The 24,968-nt window shown below is 43.7% G+C and overlaps 1 protein-coding gene across 1 annotated transcript in view; it reads right to left on the reverse strand.

The window, feature by feature from the left end:
• Positions 1-4,865: 4,865 nt before the first annotated feature.
• The window catches only part of LOC126416880 (facilitated trehalose transporter Tret1-like), a 31,396-nt gene continuing 11,293 nt past the window's right edge, over positions 4,866-24,968 (reverse strand). The window contains exons 3-4 of the mRNA XM_050084764.1: positions 14,296-14,607; positions 4,866-5,375 (exon numbers count right to left, since the gene is read on the reverse strand). Of these exons, the coding sequence (XP_049940721.1) occupies positions 4,875-5,375; positions 14,296-14,607 (813 nt within the window). The 3' untranslated portion in view covers positions 4,866-4,874. The remainder of the gene's footprint in view (positions 5,376-14,295; positions 14,608-24,968) is intronic.

Here is a 24,968-nt window from a genome sequence, read left to right on the forward strand (position 1 = left end):
GGACATTTAAATGATGTCTCTAGGAATATACTACAAGAGTCGTCCAGAAAGTAATGCACCACCTTTTTTTTTCTCAGCCAACAACAATGGTAGGAATGCGAAACTTTATATAGGATAATGTGGGCTAAATCCGACCCGGTGAGTAAACCCGACCGCCCTCTATTTGTGAGAAACGGCAGAGCGGAGCGATTTCGCATTAGTGTTACCATATAGAGCATTCGAAATAACGAAAACGTCATCTTGACAGCTTTGCCACATTTGACATTTAGACACTCAAAACACAACAATTTGCTTCCGATTGTTTCAATGTAATTCTTATGCAAATTGCATCACTAGATTTACCTTATTAAATAAAACGATCGCAAAACAAAAGGTAAGTGATTTTGTAGTGCATTTAGTGACCTATTCAGTGTATGTATCGTTTTTGTTGGAAATTCGTGTAAATTGTTCTGCGTGTGTTAAATGAAAAATGACATGGTGGGGTAAATTCGACCGCTAAATGGTGGGGTAAATCCAACCGCATATTTTTTATCGTTTATGTGTGTGGAAGTATTTATTTAGGGAAACAAAGTGGATTTTTGTTTATTTTTAGGAAATTGGTACGAAATTACAAACGAAAAACGACAAAATGCAATCAAAACGATATTTACCGAGCAATTGCTGCAATGCAAATGAGAATGTCTTTACGAGCTGTCGCTCGTGATTTTAACATTCCGAGATCGACATTGCTGTTGAACCACTGTGCAATGAAATCATCTTTTTTCAATTAAAATTTACATTCATTTAACTTCCAGTACATTTAGTACTCTAAACATTGTTACTTTTTGAATACATTTTGTTCATTTATGTAAAAAACATAATTGCTTATAATTATTTCTCAAAGAACCGTTCATTTAGAACTACAGGGCGTTTCAAAAAGAAAGAGCAGATTTCAAACATTTATTTCTCAAAAACTACAAATGATAGAAACACAATTCAAACGTTTCTTGTCAGAGAAAGGTTCAAAGTTTTTCAATGGTCCGCGCAGAAGTTCCATGCAAATCCGCAGTGGCGCTGGCGTTTGTTTGTAGGAAAATGGCGACGACACCACAGGAACGATCATTTTGTGTGCTGCAATTTGCAAAGTTAGAGTCCATTGTTGGTGTGCAACGTGCATTCCGCCGTCAATTCAACAAACAGCCGCCTCGTCATAAGCAAATTTATGAGTGGCATCACAGATTCGTAGAAGATGGTTGCATCTGCAAGCGAAAAAGCACGGGTCGTCCACGCACATCGGATGAAAATGTCGAGCGTGTCCGTGCAGCTTACGAAAGGAGCCCTAGAAAATCCACGGCACGGGCAAGTCACGAACTAAACATGTCTAAAACAACGGTATGGCGCGTTCTGAGTAACCGTCTGCACATGAAGCCGTACAAACTGCAGTTATTGCAAGCATTGCGTCCTGACGACCACAACAAAAGGTTCGAATTTTCAACTGCAATTCTACAGGACATGGAAGAGGACAATTTTGCCGAACGATTAATTTTTTCAGATGAATCAACGTTTCACATTTCTGGTAAAGTTAATCGGCATAACGTACGAATTTGGGCGAGTGAAACTCCGAGGGACGTTATTCAACATGAAAGAGACTCACCAAAGGTTAACGTCTTTTGTGCAATTTCGGTAAACAAAGTTTATGGACCTTTCTTTTTCATGGAGAAAACTATCACAGGAACCATTTACCTGGACGTGTTAGAAAACTGGCTATTTCCTCAACTTCAGGAAGATTCAAATCACTTCATCTTCATGCAAGATGGCGCCCCACCACACTTCTCTGAACCTGTACGACGGTACCTAAATAACACCATTCCAGGACGGTGGATTGGAAGAGCAGGAGCACAAGATCAATGTCATCGTCTGCGGCCTCCCAGGTCACCAGACCTTACTCCCTGCGATTTTTATTTGTGGGGGTACATAAAGGACTGTGTTTATGTCCCACCTATGCCCGCTACTCTTCAAGAGGTACGACATCGAATTGTTGCGGCCGTGAATTCGGTAACTAAAGACCAGTTGCGTCGTGTGTGGCAAGAAATGAGATACCGGTTTGATATTTGTCGTGTAACAAATGGTGCTCATATTGAGGTACAGTTTTGATATTTGTTGTGTAACATTTGGTACTCATATTGAGTGAAGGACCGTTGGAATTGTGTTTCTATCATTTGTAGTTTTTGAGAAATAAATGTTTGAAATCTGCTCTTTCTTTTTGAAACGCCCTATATTTCTGTGCAAAATTCTTAGTGCAAAGAAACAAATGGGGGTCGGATTTACCCCACCAATGCAAATGGCAAAAATGGACGTTCCTTAAAATACGGATACCTTAAAAACTATTGATAGTATAACAAAAATATTGTGCAAACAGTTGCTCCTTTATATTACCTATAATTTAACGTATATAACGTCGGATAAGCGTTTTATAGCCACAATAAATTACTAGGTTGGATTTACCCCACCTTACCCTATGCATTATTTGAAGTTTCCGGAGTGCGCTTGCAAATTTTTCGTTACCTCCAACAAATAGCGTAGCTGCAGCCATGTTTCAAAATGGCGTCTGTAAGTAATGTATGTTACAAGCAGCGTGTCGTCATTGAATTTCTTAGTGCAAAGAAACAAACTTTTAGGAACATTCAGAAACGTTTGTGTGTCGTTTGTTGAGCATCTGCAATCGACAGAAGTACCGTTGATCGATGGACAAAGAGGGCGAGGCCATTACGAGATGACGGTTCGTCAGAGCTCCAGTATTTGCAGCATTCGGGGAGGCCATCCACGTCTGTCACATCTGACGACACGCATCTTGCCGATGTGCTCATTCGCGAAGACCGACACATAACTCGACAGTTGGCGCTGATGCTATCAGTCAGCAAAGGAAGTGTGGATGCAGTCAATACCCCAGGTGATTGATTCAACATGATAACGCTCGGCCACACACAAGTTTGAGGACTTCGGAACACATCACTAATGGTTGGACAGTGTTACTACATCTATTCTTCAGCCTTGACTTACGTCCGCAGCTCGTGGTCGTGCGGTAGTGTTCTCGCTTCCCGCGCCCGCGTTCCCGGGTTCGATTCCCGGCGGGGTCAGGGATTTTCTCTGCCTGGTGATGACTGGGTGTTGTGTGATGTCCTTAGGTTAGTTAGGTTTACGTAGTTCTAAGTTCTAGGGGACTGATGACCATAGATGTAAAGTCCCATAGTGCTCAGGGCCATTTGAACCAAGCCAAGCCTTGACTTTGGGCCATTAAAAGATGCCATTCGTGCAAGGCATTTTGGGGCTGACGAAGAGGTGATTCCCGCAGTGAAGAAACGGCTTCCCAGGACAAGCAGTGGAACCGACAGGGTATAGACGCCTTTGTGTCCCGCTGGAGGAAGGCCATAGGAGAGGAAGGAGATAACGTGGAAAAATAGGTAGTATGGAAGAAATAACAGTCTTGAATGAGATTTTCACTCTGCAGCGGAATGTGCGCTGATATGAAACTTCCTGGCAGATTAAAACTGTGTGCCGGACCGAGACTCGAACTCGGGACCTTTGCCTTTCGCGGGCAAGTGCTCTACCAACTGAACTACCCAAGCACGACTCACGCCCCGTCCTCACAGCTTTAATTCCGCCAGTACCTCGTCTCCTACCTTCCAAACTTTACAGAAGCTCTCCTGCGAACCATGCAGGACTAGCACTCCTGGAAGAAAGGATACTGCGGAGACCTGGCTTTGCCTCAGCCTTTGTTGTGTGTACATTTCATTGTGTTCAATAAAAATTTTTGAAGAAAAAAGTGTGGTGCATCGGCGGCCCTCCTACAACTCCCTACGTATCGCTCACATAGGGATCGTGAGGATCAGATTAGAATAATTACTGCACACGCAGAGGCATTGAAACATTCTTCCCTCGCTCTATACGAGAATGGAATGGGAAGAGAGTCTAATAATTTGTACAATGAGACGTATCCTCTGCCACGCATCTCACGGTGGTTTGCTGAGTATAGATGTAGACGTAGATGTTAAGGTACGCTTTTATGACAAAGAGTATGGTCATCAGTATAAGATGTAGACTGTCCAATATTAAAATAGGAGAATCTACCATTAGCCAAGTAAGTCAATTTAAATATCTCGGAAGCACAATAACTGAAGACTTGAGATGTCACCAGGAGGTGAAAGCTCGAATTGCCACAGCAAAGGAGGTATTCAACAGAAAGAGGAGACTCTTATGTGGCAAATTAGATAAAGGGATAAGGAAAAGGCTTGGAAAATGTTTTGTGTGGAGTGTGGCGCTATATGGGGCAGAAACATGGACACTGAGACGAGAGCTTGAAAAAAGGTTAGAAGCATTTGAGATGTGGATGTGGAGGAGAATGGAGAGAATAAGCTGGATGGAAAGAGTGAGTAATGAAAGAGTATTGGAAAGGGTTGGTGAGAGAAGATGTCTGCTGAAGGTTGTAAGAGAAAGGAAAAAGAACTGGTTGGGACATTCATTGAGAAGGGAGTGCTTGCTAGTAGATGCTTTGGAAGGATTGGTTTGTGGAGAAGACTGCGAGGAAGAAGAAGATACAAAGTGATAGACGACATAAAGGGAAGAGGAAATTATGCAGACCTGAAGAGGATGGCAGAAGACCGGACAGCCTGGAGGACTACCATGATGATGATGATTATGATGTTGGTAACAAATGAGCCGTTTCAGCATGTTTATTATAGAGTGCGTGGCTGTGATTCGTACATAGTCAGGTAGCGTAGCACACCTATGTCGATACTTTCATTATGAAAGAATTGTATAAATACTGCAATTTGCACTACAGTACGCGTAGCTTGACGGAGACGATCGCGTATCGCCGTACCGTCGGCCGGTCGGAACTAGGAGCTGACGGTGAAGACACTCCTGCCGCCGTTGAGGTCCCTGAGGATGCTGTCCAGAGGCCGGCCTTTGGTCTCAGGCAGCGCCGCCAGTCCGACGACGGTGCACGCGATGCTGACGGCCGCGAAGAACCAGAAGGAGCCGTACTCGCCCATGGCGTCGGACATGAAGGGGTAGAGCTTGCTCATTAGGGCGGCCAGCCCCCAGATGGTGCAGAAGCCGAGCACCGAGGCGAGCCCGCGCAGGCGCGGCGCCACCAGCTCCATCACCAGCACGTAGGGCAGCGGGCCCGGGCCCACGGCCATCACCATCACGAACAGCGACAGGCACAGCACCGGCAGCCAGCCCACGGACGACACGTCCGTGGCCGTCTCCGTGCGCAGGTAGAAGTACGCGCCCAGGGCTATCAGCGACGCCGAGAGGAACACGTTCGTCACGAAGAATATCGTGCGTCGGCCGACGTAGTCCATCAGCGGGGTGGATAGGGCGCCGCCGGCCACCTACGCGTTCAGACACACTTGCGACAATAGCCACCACTACTCTCGTTCATAGTCAGTTCGGTATGTTTTTCATGTACAAAGTGCTTCTTGCTTACAAGGGAACCTCCCCATCGCACCCCCCTCAGATTTAGTTATAAGTTGGCACAGTGGATAGGCCTTGAACAACTGAACACAGATCAATCGAGAAAACAGGAAGAAGTTGTGTGGAACTATGAAAAAAATTAGTAAAATATATAAACTGAGTAGTCCATTTGCAAGATAGGCAACATCATGGAAAATACGAACTCGGGAGCGCCGTGGTCCCGTGGTTAGCGTGAGTAGCTGCGAAACGAGAGGTCCTTGGTTCAAGTCTTCCTTCGACTGAAAATTTTACTTTCTTTATTTTCGCAAAGTTATGATCTGTCCGTTCGTTCATTGACGTCTCTGTTCACTGTAATAAGTTTAGTGTCTGTGTTTTGCGACCGCACCGCAAAACCGTGCGATTAGTAGACGAAAGGACGTGCCTCTCCAATGGGAACCGAAAACATTTGATCGCAAAGTCATAGGTCAACCGATTCCTCCACAGGAAAACACGTCTGATATATTCTATACGACACTGGTGACGGCATGTGCGTTACATGACAGGAATATGTTGTCGACCCACCTAACTTGTACACTTAGCGAATGGGTAAAAAGATTCTTCTACCTTGCCCGATTTAGGTTTTCTTGTAGATGTGATAATCACTGCCAAAAAAGTGATGAAAACGCAAGACTTTGTCACATCAACTGAAAGTAAAAGATTAAACTTTTCACTCGAGGGAAGACTTGAACCTAGGACCTCTCGTTCCGTAGCTGCTCTCGCTAACCACGGGACCACGGCGCTCCTTGACTCCCAGTGTCCTTGATGTTGCCTATCTTCGCATGGACTACTCAGTTTGTATATTTTTTCTAATTTTTTTCATAGTTCCACACAACTTCTTCCTGTTTTCTCGATTGATCTGTGTTCAGTTTTTCAAGGCCTATCCCACTGTGCCAACTTATAACTAAATGTGAGGGGGGTGCGATGGGGAGGTTCCCTTGTTAGTAGCATGCCATATGTTGAGTGGTAAATTCGAGGGCGAATTTCTCCGAAGAGTGGAGGAATGTTGAGTGGTACTTAAGGTAGGTAAATAAATTAGTGAAATCAATGTGAAGTGAAGTACAAATTAGAAAATAAATGAAAAACTTAGTTTAGTTTTAAGGTAGGTTAATAAATTAGTGAAATCAATGTGAAGTGAAGTATAAATTAGAAAATAAATGAAAAACTTAGTTTAGTTTAGAAGAATTACACACTGGCAAACAGCGGACAAAGCAGCAGTGCCAATGACCGGCGCTTGAAGTCAGCACGTTCAGGAGAGGAGCGGAAACTGTCGATTCGGCCGTCAGGGCATCGCCCGACCGGCTCACGTGTTCCTCAATTGTCACATGTGATCAACGGCCCTCGCCTACATTCCAAGAGCTAATGACCAACGTTAAGAAGATTCTTCGAGAAGCTTTTCAACGTGACAGAAGAGGCAATGACCGTGAAGTCGTTCACCTCCAGAGAACTGAAGTGAATAAATACGCGAGACGCAGTGGGCCCGACAAGAAGAGTAGTTTCAGTTCAGTTTCGGAGCTGAAGACCGTCATGCAGGAAGAGACTACATCGTACACAGAAGCACCAAATCCGCCGCTGTGATGGAATAGCAAGCCGCAGCTTCGCCGCCAGAAGACAGAAGTAAAAGGTATTTGAAGACTGATTTTTACGTACCCGGGTGACTCGTGAGGACGGGAAGGAGACGGCCTCACATCAGCAATCACCTGTGAGCTGGGATGAAGATCGGACAGCCGAGGACTGGCAAGCTGGAGTCTGTTGTTCGAGTCCGGGACACTAGCCTTCGCCCGCCGCGCCGCTCCGCTGGCCGTCGCACAACACTGACACACGCGGCCGCTTAGAGAAGAGAAACACTGGGACGCCACATCCGAGGTATCACCATCCGATTCACGACTTCGTTCTCAATAATTAAACGGGTCACCACGATGCGCGTCTCCAGTCAACTGGGCGAGACGGCGACACGAAATACACACCGTCAGGCGTAATCAGACGCCGCCGCTGCCGCAGCAGAAGGCTTCACAAACGACACAGCTGCCGCTCTACCCAGCCAGGACAATCCAGTAAGAAAAGCGTTGTACAAATCTTCAATAAAATTTATCTTATGTAAAAATGCTGTTTCATTCTACCTCATACCGGAGCCAAGGAAGAACCCACCCTGCCCACATGTTGTTAAGAAAGAAAAAGTATTTTATTTTGTGTTTTTCACCCTGACATAAAGCTTTAGAATCAAATACCCTTTGCAGTAATGCTCATCCTGACAACTGACTAGCATCAAAAGAGAAAACTCAGTTACATTTAGTGCCAGAAGTGTTACACATAAATAACGCAAAATCTCCAAAATTTGCGAAGTTTTGCAGAAGTTCAAAATTTGGTACGAACTTAAAGGCGCGATTCTTTTAATCCACCAGAAAACCCAAAGACATTCTTGTATGTCCAACCTTTTGACTGGAGGTCCGGGGGACTAGAGCCGTTCACTCCAGTAAGAAAATGAAACACCTACAGCCGTCCTCTTTGTGTCATTTACTATGTAGGTACCAGTTTCGGCGCTTCAATGAATCATCTTCAGGCCTTAGTTGATGCTGAAGGGCTTATCACCTCCATATACAGGGTGAGAAGTATTTAAACCGACAGCCGCGCGGGATTAGCCGAGCGCATAGCCGGCACGGTAACTCAGCGTGTTCGGTCAGACGGTTAGCTACCCTCTGTAATAAAGAAACTTGAGTTAATGGATCAACGACGAACTGAAACGGATGTCTTGCGACGTCCGCCCCGAGCAGATACAAGAAACGAAAACGAACAAAATGAGATTTTTTTTTTTAAGCGGTCTAAGGCGCTGCAGTCATGGACTGTGCGGCTGGGCCCAGCGGAGGTTCGAGTCCTCGCTAGGGCATGGGTGTGTGTGTTTGTACTTAGGATAATTTAGGTTAAGTAGTGTTTAAGCTTAGGAACTGATGACCTTAGCAGTTAAGTCCCATAAAATTTCACACACATTTAAACCGACAAACTCTGGGAGGTTGTAGGGGACATCAAAACAAATATTTTTCTCTAATGTCATTTTTTCCTATGAGGAATATTTAAACCAGCAGAGGAAGATTTCTCTGGCGGCAAATTAATTAAATCAACAAACACTTTTCCATTTTTTTTATGACCAAGAGACAACACATTAACACAACCCAATTTCAATGACAGTAGATGTTCAAAAATGCCTCCATTGACATGTAAACAAAGGTTACACCGTCGGATCATGTTCTCTCTGACACAGGCAAAAACCCCAGGGGTATCCTGATTTGTTCCCGTTGCTGCTACTATCCGGGCAACCAGATCCTCTTTTGATGCAACAGGAGTTGCGTGAAAAAGGTTGCGCATCTCTCCCCACACAAAAAGTCCAGAGGGGACATATCTGGGGATCGAGAAGGCCATCTTACAGGACCACCTCTGCCAATCCACGTTTCTGGAAACCGTCGGTCCAGGAATCGACGCACACGACGACTAAAATGTGCCGGCGCCCCGTCGTGTTGGAACAACATGCGTTGTCTTGTAAGGAGCGGGACGTCATCCAGCAATTCTGTCAATGCTCTGGCGAGAAAATTGTAATAGTGCCTGCAATTTAATGGCCTATGTAGCAGATACGGCCCAATAAAACAGTCCTCAACAACACCGCCCCACACATTAACGAAGAACCGCACTTGATGAGCGCTATTAACTGTGGCATGGTGGTTATCCTCACTCCAAACATGCGAATTGTGCATGTTGAAGATTCCATCACGTGCGAACGTTGCTTCATCGGTAAACAACACAGAGAATGGAAATGTACGATGCATTTCACGCTGTTCCAGGCACCACTGCGAAACAGTGCTCTGAGTGGATAATGAACTGGTTCCAGGTTGTGGACACACTGTAAGTGAAATGGACGTAACGATTGCTCTCGAAGGACTTTTCTTACATTCGTCTGATTCGTCCCCATGTTACGTGCAATTGCACGAGTGCTGATTGAAGGATCCCGCTCCACATGCTGCAAGACAGCTTCCTCAAATTGCAGCGTTCTTACCGTGCGACGGCGTCCCTGTCAAGGTAATCTGCTAAATGACCCGGTCTCACGCAGACTTTGGTACACAGCAGCAAAGGTCGTATGATGCGGGATACGGCGATTAGGATATTGTTGTTGATAAACCGGCTGTGCAGCTCGTCCGTTGTGGTGCGCTACGTAGTACGTACCAATCATACCAGTGTACTCGCTCCAGGTGTATCGCTCCATTAGTGAACAGAGAAAATGCACTACTACACTGGTGGACAGCAGTTGCCTACAACTGAAGAGCATATTACGGCCTCCACCGGTTTAAATAATCCTCATTGGGAAAAATGACATTAGGGAAAAATATTTATTCTGATGTCCCCTACAACCTCCCAGAGTCTGTCGGTTTAAATACTTTTCACCCTGTATACGATGCATCAGTGGCCAACATAACTGATTAAGCAGTTACAGATAGTCTGCATACAACGGTTATGTTGAAGAGGAATGGACATCTCTAAAAAGGACATCACGGAAGTTGGAAAGAAAAACACAGGTACAAGGAAGGAAACTGCGAAGAAACCATAGGTAACAGAGGAAATACTTCAGTTGATCGACGAAAGGAGGAAGCAAAAAACTTGTTCAAGGCAATTCAGAAATAAAGAAATACAAGTCACTTAGGAATGAAATAAATGCGAAGTGCAGGGAAGCTAAGGCGAAATGGGTGTATGAGAAATATGAAGAAATTGGAAAAGAAATCTGTGTCGGAAGGACTGAGTCAGCGTATAGAAAAGTCGAAACAACTTTCGTTGAAATTAAAATAAAGGGTCGTAACATTAATAGCGCAATGGGAATTCCTTGGTTAAATGCAGGGGAGGCAGCGGATAGATAGAAAATGTAAAAATGGTTCAAATGGCTCTGAGCGCTATGGGACTCAACTTCTGAGGTCATTGATCCCCTAGAACTTAGAACTTGTTAAACCTAACTAACCTAAGGACATCACATACATCCATGCCCGAGGTAGGATTCGAACCTGCGACCGTAGCGGTCTCGCGGTTCCAGACTGCAGCGCCTAGGACCGCACGGCCACTTCGGCTGGCAGAAAATGTACATTAAAGGCCTCTGTGACGTGGAGAACATGTCTGATGACGTGATAGAAGAAGAGATAGGAGTCGTCAGAAAAGAAATAGTCGATAGTTAGAGTTAGAATTTAAAAAAAAAACTTTGAAAAATATAAGATCAAATAAGGAAGAAGGAATAGACAAAATTCCATCGTAATATCTCAAATCATTGAGGAAAGTGGCAACAAAACTGCTGTTCAGGTAGGTGTGTACAATGTATGAGACTGGCAATATACCATCACACTTTCGAAAAAAAAAAACCATCATCCAGACAGGTCTAAATATAGCAAGAGTTGACAAGTGCGAGAATTATCGCACAATCAGCTTAACAGCCATATATCCAAACTGCCAAAAAAATAATATAGAGAATAATGGAAAAGAAAATTGAGTATCTATTATATGACGATCAGTGGGAGAATTAGCCAACTGTCAGTTTAACAGCTCATGCATCCATGTTGCTGACAATAATAACAACAAAAGAATGGAAAAGAAAATTGAGGATCTATCAGATGATAAGTTGGTTTTAGGAATGGTACAGCCACGAGAGAGGCAGCTCTCACATTGTGGAAAATTCTGTAAATTTGTGGTAAGGTCTTATGGGACCAAACTGCTGAGGTCATTGGTCACTAAGCCTAAACACTACTTAAACTAACTTACGCTATGCACTACACACACACACCCATGCCCGAGGGAGGACTCGAACCTACGACGGGTAGAGCCACACGGACCGTGACAAGGTGCCTAGACCGCGTGGCCACCGCGTGCGGCTCTCACATTGTGGTTGTTAAGGGAAGCAAGACTGAAGAAAAATTAAAACACTTTCACAGGGTTCGACGACATGGAACAAGCGTTCGACAGTGTGAAATGATGCAATATGTTAGAAATTATGAGTAAAATAGGAGTAAGCTGTAGGAAGAGATGGGTAACAAAATGGTTCAAAAGGCTCTGAGCGCTATGCGACTTAACTTCTGAGGTCATCACTCGCCTAGAACTTAGAACTAATTAAACCTAACTAACCTAAGGACGTCACACACATCCATGCCCGAGGCAGGATTCGAACCTGCGACCGTAGCGGTCACTCGGTTCCAGACTGTAGCGCCTAGAACCGCACGGGATGGGTAACAATCAATATTTACAAGAACGAAGACGGGAAAGGTACAAGATTGCGATTAAAATTCAGGGTGAAGGGATGTAAATGATAAGATTTGCTGGCGACATTGCTATCCCCACTGAAAGTGAAGAAGCAGTACAGGATCTGTTAAATGGAATGAATATCCGAATGAGTACAGAATACGGGCCGAGAACATATCGAAGAAAGACGAGAGTAACGACAAGTAGAAGAAACTTAACATCAGAACTGGTGATCACGAAGTAAATGAAGTCAAGAGGAATTCTGCTACCTAGGCAGGAAAATAACGCATGACGGACGGAGCAAGGAAGACTCAGAAAGCAGACTAGCACTGGTAAAAAGGGAATTCCTTGCTAAGACAGATCTGCTAGCCTCAAGCAAAGGTCTTAATTTGAGGAAGAAAGTTTTGGGAATGTACGTTTGGGACACAGCAATGTATGGTAGGACATGGACTATCGGAAAACCGGAGCAGAAGAGGAGTATTTGAGATGTGATGCTACAGATTAATGTTGAAAGTTAGGTGGCCTGATAGGGATAGGATGAGGGGGTTACCGCAGAATCTATAATTATAAAACACTTATTTTTCATTTAAACGAATCATTTACTACTTTGTTCCTTCGGAGTGTCTTTTGCACCCTTGTAGACGCTAAGTATGAAGCACAAGGCACAGGGATAGTGTCTGCACTAAGTGAGGAAGGCAGCGTTTGTTTCCTCTGGAGCTCCAAGCAGTCTATGCCACACAGAGTGGAAACTGTTGCCTTTATTATTCGTAGCTTCATGCCACGCTGTACGATTAAAGATATCACGAATATACACTACTGACCATTAAAATTGCTACACCACGAAGATGTGCTACAGACGCGAAATTTAACCGACAGGAAGAAGATGCTGTGATATGCAAATGATTACCTGTTCAGAGCATTCACACAAGGTTGGCGCCGGTGGCGACACCCATAACGTGCTGACATGAGGAAAGTTTCCAACCGATTTCTCATACACAAACAGCAGTTTACCAGCGTAGCCTGGTGAAACGTTGTTGTGATGCCTCGTGTAAGGAGGAGAAATGCGTACCATCACGTTTCCGACTTTAATAAAGGTCGGACTGTAGCCCATAGCGATTGCGGTTTATCGTATCGCAACATTGCTGCTCACGTTGATCGAGATCCAATGACTGTTAGCAGAATATGGAATCGGTGGGTTCAGGACGGTAATACGGAACGCCGTGCCGGATCCCAACGGTCTCGTATCACTAGCAGTCGAGATGACAGGCATCTTATCTGCCTGTAACGGATCGTGCAGCCACGTGTCGATTCCTGAGTCAACAGATGGGGACATTTGCAAGACAACAACGATTGCACGAGCAGTTCGATGACGTTTGCAGCAGCGTGGACTATCAGCTCGGAGACCATGGCTGCGGTTACCCTTGACGCTACATCACAGACAGGAGTGCCTGCGATGGTGTACTCAACGACGAATTTGGGTCCATGAATGGCAAAATGTCATTTTTTTGGATGAATCCAGGTTCTGTTTACAGCATCATGATGGTCGCAGCCGTGTTTGGCGACATCGCGATGAACGCACATTGGAAGCGTGTGTTCGTCATCGCCATACTGGCGTATCACCCGGCGTGAAGGTACGGGGTGCCATTGGTTACACGTCTCGGTCATCTTTTGTTCGCACTGACGGCACTTTGAACAGTTGACGTTACATTTCAGATGTGTTACGACCTGTGGCTCTACCCTTCATTCGATCCCTGCGAAACCCTACATTTCAGCAGAATAATGTACGAGCGCATGTTGCAGGTCCTGTACGGACCTTTCGGGATAGAGAAAATATTCGACTGTTGCCCTGGCCAGCACATTCTCCAGATCTTTCATCAATTGGAAATGTCTGGACAACGGTGACCAAGCAACTGGCTCGTCAAATACGCCAGTCACTATTGTTGATGAACTATGGTATGGCGTTGAAGCTGCATTGGCAGCTAGCTGTACCTGTACACGGCATCCACGCTCTGTTTGCCTCAGTGCCCAGGCGTATCAAGGCCGTTATTACGGCCAGAGGTGGTTGTTCTGGGTACTCATTTCTCAGGATGTATGCACCCAAATTGCGTGAAAATGTAATCTCATGCCAGTTCTAGTATAATATATTTGTCCAATGAATACCCGTTTATCATCTGCATTTCTTCTTGGTGTAGCAATTTTAATGGCCAGTAGTGCACGAGTTTGTTACTTCGGAGTGTCTTTTGCACCCTTGTAGACGCTAAGTATGAAGCACAAGGCACAGGTATAGTGACTGCACTAAGTGAGGAAGGCAGCGTTTGTTCCCTCTGCAGCCCCAAGCAGTCTATGCCACACAGAATGGAAACTGTTGCCTTTATTATTCGCAAGTTCATGCCACGCTGTACGATTAAAAATATCACGAATATAAGTGTTTGCTGTTACTCTGGAATATAATTTAAGTAAGTGACGATGGCAATTCTTTGATGACACTAATTTTGGGCCTATAAATAAAGTACTTTGCATCGGTGTGGCCTCCACGCTGCACGTTACCTGTAGAAGCCCCATGATGATTGTGGCGAGCTCTGGAGACAGGGCGTTGCCCCCTTCCTCGAAGATGAAGACGGCGTAGTTGATGACGGCGAAGAGGCCGCACAGCTGCTGGTTGACGGCGACCAAGACGATGAGGCACAGCCCGACGACGGCGGCCCGAGAGCACGCCTGCCGCTCCAGCGCCGGCCGCTCCGCCCCCGCATCCGCGTCCGCCCCCGCCTTGGCCTTGTGCCGCCCCAGGGAGGCCTCGATCAGCGCCATCTCGTGCTCCAGCTGATCCTCTGTGATGCCGCGCCTCAGCCACCGCAGCGACTGCCGAGTTTGTGCCATTACTATCATAACTCACGCTCTTTTCACAAGGTGTGACATAGGGTACTAAAGAACAGTGTTCGGGAACTTCCTAATAACGTAACCTATAATTATAATGACAGGTCGTTATTTACGTTGTTACCAAGAACCCCGAAGATTTCTTCACCAATGTTCTTCAAATTTTTACAGGATACTCTACTAAACATTTGGACGGACATACGTTACACATACTTTTACATACATAATATATCTATACTGCTACAAAAGGAAAGGCCTTGTTTAACGTTGTTACCAAAAATCTTGAAAAGTTCTTGACCAATTACTTAAGATTTTTACACAATACTGTACTAAATGTTCGGACGGACATAGACTACATATTTTTAAAAATATACTACATAAATATATGTGTACTATATTGACAGTAAAATCCAAAAATAGCGTAAATGAGAATGGCAATAGTGTTTGTTCCAGAAAGCTGCGGCAAGTAGTTATAAGTTTGCGAGTACTGTGGACATTGTTAACACCGGCAGCCGTTTGCTCCATCCTATTGCTTTAATACTAGGCGACGATGTCAAAATTGTTTACATTTTGTTGTGTGTACACTGCAATTGCATTGCGACGCCCATGTAACTTATTGTGTGATAATGGATATAACTGGACGTGCTTGGAAGATGTCATTTTCCAGTCCGAAAAAAGCGAACGTGGTCATAGTTGCCTTTCCCGTAAATAATAGCCTGAAACAAAGAGCGATTCATACTATTGGGGCATGGGAAGAATTTGGCACTAAATCCGGAGTTTACAAAATTGCTTGTAACGACTACCCAAACTATTACATTGGACAGACAGGTAGACCAATTAAAGTAAGGTATAAAGAACACATGCTAGGTAAAAATGGGGGAAATGTATATAATTCTACGTTTGCTGAACATCTATGGCTCTTACAGCATACGCCACGTGAACTGGATGACGTAGAGTTGCATCACGAATTGAGTAAGGGTTACAGATCGGATTTGCTCGAAGAATTAGAGATTTTCAACCGTCTTTCTCAAGAAGAAAGCCTAGAAACAAAAACTTTTTAGATAGTTTCAAACTCCTCCTTGCTTTAATGTAATATAGTCTGGCTGACTTGAAGTTCGTTTTCTTGCTGGTGAGATGCGCTTTTCCTGTCTTGTTGGGATTTTACGAATTTTCGATGTTTGCTGTTTGTGGCTTTCGATGTGTATGTGTTGTTAAATGACTCTATTATGTTTTTATTCACAACGACAGATGATTTCGTTTTACTTTAACATTTTGGTTGTTTCCGCTAGTATGTATTTTACCCTTAAGTTACGCGAGATTCTCGCGTATAACACTAGTGCCCTCTCTCGTTAGATGTGTTCCGTAGCGCAAGCTTCATCTGCTTGACACTAGGACACAGGTAAATTGGTTTCATATTTTTTATTGCACTTAGGTGTTTTTAAATGGTTCTGATATGTTTTATTTATTAAGACAGAAGGTTTAAATTAGCACAACTTTTAATGATTTTGATGCTCATGAGTATGTATCCATGAGTTTTAATGTGCGCAAATGTCTCGCGCTAGAGAGCCTGTATAGGGAGAGAGTGGCCAACCGGACGATACATCGGCCATTTTTCTGCCAAACTGCGGCAGTAAGTGACTAAAAGTTATTGAGCTTGTAATACTTTAGTAATTTTACAGTTATCTAAGCAATAAGTGTTTTTTCTTTCTCAGTTCTGGTGCTCAGTTTTTGCTAATGAAGGTGTCTTCCTGTTCAGGTGTATTTTACTTCTGATCAAGGTATGTTTAGATATACCGAAACCGTGGTCAATGATATTAATAAATCTTTATCCTGCGACTGGATGGCTGTTATCATTTACTGTGACTAATTTAGTTTGGTTTGATTGTGGTACTGTCAGTAGCTCCATTGAAATATTTGTACCTTTGGTTTAAAATAAATACACTATTGAAACTCAAGACACTCTGTGTATGGGCTGCAAAGCCGGGCTCCGGCCCATCATTTCAATCTTTGAAATCCGCATATCAATGGCGCCTTACATTATAGAAATATTTGCGATATGTTGCTAACAAAAATGTCAAAATTTTCTTGACCGTTTTACTTCAGATTTTTACTCTATGCTTTACTAGACGTTTGAACGGATATAGGGTCCATATGTTTTAAACATACATTGCATATAAAGATGTATGTAATATAGTCGTTAGCAAAAATTTCGAAAAGTTCTTTATCGGTTTACTTCAAATTTTTACAAGGTACTGTAATAAAATTTTGACGACCATAGACTATATATTTTTAAGTATATGTAATATGTAAATATAATAATAGGCAAATGTCAGCAAAAATCTCGAAAAGTTCTTGATCGATTTACTTCAAGTTTTTGCACAATGATTATAACTCAGACAGATAGACAGTTTCTTTAAACAACATTGCGGGAAGTTGTCTGTTAAATCCGACTGCGAGAAAAAAATGTTTTGCTATGAAAATGTGTGGTTTAGTTTTCTTCCTCACAGTCAACTTCAACTATGATATAACGGCATTTAAACCATTAGAAAAATTGTTTCTAATAGATATACATATATATATATATATATATATTCCTCCTCACATACAGTTTTAAACAAAATTTTCGTACGCAGGTATGTGCTGTTTCGTTTTATTTCTCAGAATCGGTTTTAATACAAAACAGGAAAGTTTTATTTATGGCTCATCGCTTTGTAATTATATTACTACTGGTAATGCTACTTCTACAACTACAGAATTTGAATCGTATGAAACTCTTTAATCCTTCCAATCCGCAGATTAAAACCATGCGATATACTGTCATTGAAGCCACTGTCCTGATAGTTACGGCACCGGAAGACATATCTCCCACACCCCGTATAGTGTATACCGATGATCCTAACCGTTTTACCAATTCATTTTAAGGGACTTCAGTTTCCCATCAAAGTTTCTTTTGCAACACCAACAAATAAGGCTCCAAGTCCGAGAAAGAGGAGGTAAGCCGACAGGAAGGATGTAATGAACGGAGAGAGGGAGGGGAGGAGATTCATAGAGAAGAGGGGAGAAGAAGTTGGACAGAGAGAGGATGGAAGACGGAATTTAGGGCTTACATCCGATTCCTATACATATTCAGCAACTGCGAAGCATTGCTGGGTTCGCTAGCAATACATACTGTCAAATATACTTTACATAAAGGAAATGCAACCATGACAGCCATTGTAAAGATTGTGCGGAGTAACTGTTCCATGTCTGTTAGGCTTCAACGTAAGCTGACTGATCCTGGCGTATGCCGTTTCGGTACAGAAGTGGTCAATCCTAGTAAGCCAAAAACTGGCGCGTGGACCAAGTGAAGTTGAGACGGAGTTCGTGATACACTTGGCGTACTCGGAACTGATGTCAGAGCGGCTTGTACATGTGACAAAAAATAAATAAAAGAAGCTTCCTGTGTAATAAAGCTGTTTCCTGAAGCATCATTTTTGTCATATAAACTTTACTCAACGTACTGTCTGAGTATTTTCAACATACCTCATTAAAATATCTAAACATTAATTAATATTCTAATTATTTATTTTACTTATATTTCTTTTATGTTTTAAATGTTATTTTACGTCTTACATTCCTTGCTTTTTGGTTATTTAGTTCTCAAGAGATAATAATGTTAATCTGTAAGGAAATGCTTAAAACAACATTTTTTTGCACCATACACATAAAACGAACGAAATATCTTCACGTAATACGCACGACGGAGAAGGCAATTAAAACAAAACTGACCCGGATTTCGAATTTTCACAGGTGATTCTCTAAACGTCTTGATTTGTATCAGACATATGTCAGTACATTGGTAAGGCTTGGCGAAGAGAACTGATTACGTACTAGTGACTGCAGCTTCTACAGTCGCAGGTTCGAATCCTGCCTCCGGCATGGATGTGTGTGATATCCTTAGCTAGGTTTAAGTAGTTCTAAGTTCTAGGGGACTGATGACCTCAGAAGTTAAGTCCCATAGTGCTCAGAGCCATTTGATTGCAGCTTGATTGTATTGTATCTCAAATGGTGATTGACATCATAATCATTCCACAAAACTAGGTCTGAAAATTTTCTCACAACATTCTTCCAAATATCGAAAGCCGTATACTTCCGCGGCTGTATCTGTGCCATCGCGACCTCTGGGATCAGCGGATGTTTCTTGTCCTTGGATACAGCGTCAACACTTTTTTTTTATCTGACCACCCGTCTTTTCACAGTTTTAAAAGAAACTACTAGTGAATTTGGACTGAGGATTCGAGAATCTCTTTTTGAAGGTCGAAATCTTCTTGTAACAACACCGAAATATGGTAAACGAATGTCTGACCAGGCCAAAAGATATTTGAAAGATGATTTCTTTGCCAGTATACAACTTTCGATGTCAGAAGAAATTTATGAGAAAACTTCCTGTTGAATGATTATGATGTCAGTCTCCACTTGAGAAACAATAAAATTAGGCTGCATTCACAGTATATAATTAATTCTCTCCGCTAACGCTTACCAAAGTGCTGAAATATGCCTGATACGAATCAGGATATTTAGAGGATCAATCGTGACAATTTGAAATCCTGCTGAATTTCGTTTTACATTGGATTCTCCACCATTTCCACTAGCGCAACGATCCCAGCGCCTCGTTCAAAATGAGAATTATCTGTAGCGGCCAAACATTTGAAGATGAGTCTTCATTGACTCTAAAGCTAATTATTAAAAGGTTATAGTATTTTTTAAAATAATGATAGTGTAAAGCGGCTGGTTGTAGTATTAATTCAAAGAATCCGCTGGAATAAATACTCTGCCTGAAAAAAAGTCAAGCATCCTGTACAGAAAATGGGGGGGGGGGGGGGGGGGGCGACGAAATGAAACTTCACGGGTTGAGACGATATGTGATGTTCTTCTAATGATTACAAAATCGAGTCAAATTGAGAATGAACTTGGCAGTACGAGCCTACTTACTAGTTTGACCTCGCACACCCTCAGACCTGGAAGCACGCATTGATTCGGTTGGAAGAATGTCACAAAGTCATTGTATACTCCTCTGAGGCAAGCTGGCCACAGCTGTAGTAAGTGGTCCAGTATATCGTGGATGCTGGCAATGGGACAGAGCTGACATCCGAGCTGGTCCCACAGATATTCTGCAGGGAACAGATCTGAGGATCTTGCTCGCCTCGAGAGTATGTCAACATGACGGGGACAGTGCTTAGAGACAGGTGCCATGTGTGTCCGAGCATTGTCTTGCTGAAAAATAACACCACGATGCTGTCACGCGAGCAGTAATACGTGAGGACGCAGGATATCCGTAACGTAGGTTTGTGTTGTCAGTTCCCTCACTCGCTACAGTCGTGATCTGAAATCATAGCCGATGGCTCCACACTTCATGACGCCAGGAGTGAAACCGCTGTCCCTCTCTAAAACCTCCCTAAGTATGAACTCCCTCCTCTCTCCGTCCGAATAGGCCTTGGAAGGCCCAACGGCACCGGCCAGTCGCCGTGTCATCATCAGCCCACAGTCGTCACTGGATGCGGATATGGAAGGGCATGTGGTCAGCGCACCGCTCTCCCGGCCGTATGTTGTTTACGAGACCGGAGCGGCTACTTCTCAATCAAGTAGCTCCTCAGTTTGCCTCTCAAGGGCTGACTGCAACCCACTTGCCAACAGCGCTCTGCCCATCCATGTGCTAGATCTGATGGGAGCCGGTGGCAGGGCCGTTGGCGTCTTGTAAGTAACCTCTACCAAAGATGCCGCCATTATCGCTAACGATGGATGTCTGGACAGTGCGAAACAATGCAACGTCATTCGTCTGCATCTTCCCGATCACAGCACCACTCCAAAGGCAGCAATTTTTGTTGTGGTGTTAATGGCAGCGTTTACATGGGACGGTATTCCCTAGTCTGGCTGCTGCCAGTATGTGATCAATGGTGCGAGAACACAGAATCTCTGTCTTCCCCTACAAATTTTACTCTCTGTAGCTCTCTGTAGTACCATAGAAGTACTGATGTCTTGAGAGATGTCCTACCATCCTGTCCCTTCTTCTTGTCAATGTCTTCCACATCTTCCTTTCCTCGCTGATTCTTCGGAGTACCTCCTCGTTCCTTGCCTCATTAGTGCACCTAATTTTCAACATTCTTCTGTAGCACCACATCTCAAATGCTTCGATTCTCTTCCGTTCTGGTTTGCCCACAGTCCATGTTTCACTACCACACAATGCAAACGCATGTTCTCAGATATTTCTTCCTCAAATTAAGGCCTATGCTTGATACCAGTAGACTTCTATTGGCCAGGGATGCCCTTTTTGCCAGCGCCAGTCTGTTACTTGTGTTGTCGTCCTTCACGGGTTATTTTGCTGCCAAGAGACCAGAATTTCTTAACTTCATCTACTTCGTGATTATAGATCCCGATTTTAAGTTTTTCGCTGTTCTCATTTCTGCTACTCTTAATTAATTTCGTCTTTCTTAGTCTCAGTCAATGTTCTGTACTCATTAGACTGTTCATTCCGTTGAGCAGATCCTCTAATTCTTGTTCACTTTCACTGAGGATAGCAATATCATCAGCTACTTTTGTCATTCTCATCCTTTCAGCTTGAATTTTAATCCAACTCTTGAACCTTTCTTTTGCTTTCGTCATAGCTTCTTCGATGTATAGATTGAAGAGAGGCGGTGAAATAGTACATCCCTGTCTTATTCCATTTTTAATCTCAGCATTTCCTTCTTGGTCTTCGACACTTATTGTTCCCCCTTGGCTCTTGTACATATTGTATATTAACCGATTTTCCTTATAGCTTCTCCGTATTTTTCTCAAAATCTCCAACATTTTGCACTATTTGACGTTGTCGAACGCTTTTCTCAGTTCGACAAATCCTTTGAATGCTTCTTGGTTTTCCTTTAGTCATGCTTCTATCATCAGCCGCAACGTCAGAACTGCCTCTCTGGTGCCTTTACCTTTCCTAAAGCCAAACTGATTGTCATCTAACACTTCCCCAATTTTATATCTTGTTGTTGTGGTCTCCGGTCCGAAGACTGGTTTGATTTTTATTTATTTTTTTTTTAAATTTTACACGTCCAGTTCCTTAGGACCAAATTGAGGAGCAGATCTCCAAGGTTATGGACGTGTCAGTACATGAAATTACAACATAAATGTAATAACAGATATAATCAAATGTTTATGAACCCAAAAAAAGAAAGCCATAAGTTTACGTAAACGCAATCAACAGAGTAATTTTTGAAGGAACACCTCGACAGAATAGATGGAGTGATCCATGAGGAAATTCTTCAGCTTCGATTTGAAAGCGCGTGGTTTACTGCTAAATTGTGGTAAATGGATGCAGCAGTATACTGCACACCTCTCAGCACAAGTGTTAAGTAAGTGCAATCCAGATGCAGATTGGATTTCTGCCGAGAATTAACTGAGTGAAAGCTACTAATTCTTGGGAATAAACTGATATTGTTATCAAGAAACGAGAGTAGAGTATATATATCTTGAGAGACCAGTGTCTGAATTCCCACACTAGTGAACAGGGGTCATCAAGAAGTTCGCAAACTTAGACTACTTACTGCCCGAACCTCCCGTTTCTGAGTCAAAAATGTCCTTTGAGAATGAGAAGAGTTACCCAAAAATACACACATCAAAAAAGTTTTGCATCACCTCCGTTCCGAGAGTTACGGAACTTGTACAGAATACTGGAATAGAGATCATCATAAACATCATTTCCTCCCCTTTTTATTTTTCATGAAAACTATACATTGTACGTTGTACCAGCATACAGCGAGACCTTCAGAGGTGGTGGTCCAGACTGCTGTACACACCGGTACCTCTAATACCCAGTAGCACGTCCTCTTGCATTGACGCATGCCTGTATTCGCCGTGGCATACAATCCCCAAGTTCATCAAGGCGCTGTTGGTCCAGATTGTCCCACTCCTCAACGGCGATTCGGCGTAGATCCCTCAGAGTGGTTGGTGGGTCACGTCGTCCATAAACAGCCCTTTTCAATCTATCCCAGGCATGTTCGGTAGGATTCATGTCTGAAGAAATGCTCGCCACTCTAGTCGAGTCATGTCGTTATCCTGAATGAAGTTATGGGCCCCACATAATGCCACCCCAAAACAACAGGGAAACTCCACGTTGCTGCCTCAGTGGACAGTGTTTCTAAGGCGTTCAGCTTGACCGGGTTGCCTCCAAACACGTCTCCGAGAATGTATGGATGAAGGCGTATGTGACACTCATCGTGATGCCAATCCTGAACGGTCAATTCGACATGTTGTTGGGTCCATCTGTACCGCGCCGCATGGTGTCGTGTTTGCAAAGATGGACCTCACCATGGACGTCGGAAGTGAAGTTGAGCATCATGCAGCCTATTGCGCACAGTCGTAACCCGACGTCCTATGGCTGCACGAAAAGCATTATTCAACATGGTAGAGTTTCTTTCAAGGTTCCTCCGAGCCATAATCCGTAGGTAGCGGTCATCCACTGCAGTAGTAGTAGCCCTTGGGCGGCCTGAGCGAGGTATGTTATCGACAGTTGTCCCTTTGTGTCTCCTTCATGTCCAAAGAACATCGCTTTCGTTCAATCCGAGACGCCTGGACACTTCCCTTGTTGAGAGCCCTTCCTGGCACAAAGTAACAATGCGGACGCGATCGAAGCGCGGTATTGACCATCTAGGCATGGCTGAACTACAGACAACACGAGCCGTGTACCTATTTCCTGGTGGAATGACTGGAACTGATCGGCTGTCGGACCCCCTCCTTCTAATAGGCGCTGCTCATGTACGGTTGTTTACATCTTGGGCGGGTTTAGTGACATCTCTGAAGAGTCAAAGGGACTGTGTCTGTGATACAGTATACATAGTCAACGTCTATCTTCAGGAGTTCTGGGAAGCGGGGTGATGCAAAACTTTTCTCGATGTGTGTGTTACTTGTTCTCGGACGGCAGGCCCAGATACGAAGCCGTATGTAGCAAAAGCTTTAGAATTATCATGGTTTGTACCTTATATCTGGAAAAAGTCTTCAATTATTGAGAACTTTTAACACTGCAGTGCGTCAGCAATCGTGAATAATTTAATGATTATAAAGAATCCGCCTCGATTGCGAATTGAAACCGGATGTTGACCTAGGTTTCGACGCTGATAACCACGCCTTCTTCGAAACACACTAAAACTACAAACTGCCTAAAGAGGCATGGTCCAACATTGATACAGAACGTTCAAAAGGGCAAAAGACTAGCATAAGATGTAAAATAAACAGTACGTGTGTACCATGTCAATAGCTGTACTTAGGTCAAACGTTCTTTGGGTCGCGGGCTCTGCGTTATTTGCTGGATGTATTCCATCTCTGTCTTTCTCTACAATCTTTACTCTCTATAGCTCCCTCTAGCACCTTGGCAGTACTGAGGTCTTAACAGATGTCCTACCATCCTGTCCCTTCTTCTTCTCATGTCTTCCAACATTCCTTTCCCCGTCGATCCTTCCGAGTATCTCCTCGTTCCTTGACTCATTCAACATTCATCAACAATCCCAAGGGCCATAGATGAGAGATTAACGCTGTAAAGAAATACGTTTAATGGGAAATACAGGGTGTTACAAAAAGGTACGGCCAAACTTTCAGGAAACATTCCTCACACACAAATAAAGAAAAGATGTTTGTGGACATGTGTCCGGAAACGCTTAATTTCCATGTTAGAGCTCATTTTAGTTTTTTCTACCTACGCTCAATGGAGCGCGTTATCATGATTTCATACGCGATACTCTACCTGTGCCGCTAGAACATGTGCCTTTACAAGTGCGACACAACATGTGGTTCATGCACGATGGAGCTGTTGCACATTTCAGTCGAAGTGTTCGTACGCTTAACAACAGATTCGGTGACCGATGGTTTGGTAGAGGCGGACCAATTCCATGGCCTCGACGCTCTCCTGACCTCAACCCTCTTGACTTTCATTTATGGGGGCATTTGAAAGCTCTTGTCTACGCAACCCCGGTACCAAATGTAGAGACTCTTCGTGCTCGTATTGTGGACGGCTGTGATACAATACGCCATTCTCCAGGGCTGCATCAGCGCATCAGGGATTCCATGCGACGGAGGGTGGAAGCATGTATCCTCGCTAACGGAGGACATTTTGAACATTTCCTGTAACAGTGTTTGAAGTCACGCTGGTACGTTCTGTTGCTGTGTGTTTCCATTCTATGATTAATGTGATTTGAAGAGAAGTAATAAAATGAGCTCTAACATGGAAAGTAAGCGTTTCCGGACACATGTCCACATAACATATTTTCTTTCTTTGTGTGTGAAGGTTTGGCCGTACCTTTTTGTAACATCCTGTATATCCCCGCGAAATGGTT

Source organism: Schistocerca serialis, chromosome 8 (genome assembly GCF_023864345.2).
Source record: "Schistocerca serialis cubense isolate TAMUIC-IGC-003099 chromosome 8, iqSchSeri2.2, whole genome shotgun sequence".
NCBI classification, from domain to species: Eukaryota; Metazoa; Arthropoda; class Insecta; order Orthoptera; family Acrididae; genus Schistocerca; species Schistocerca serialis.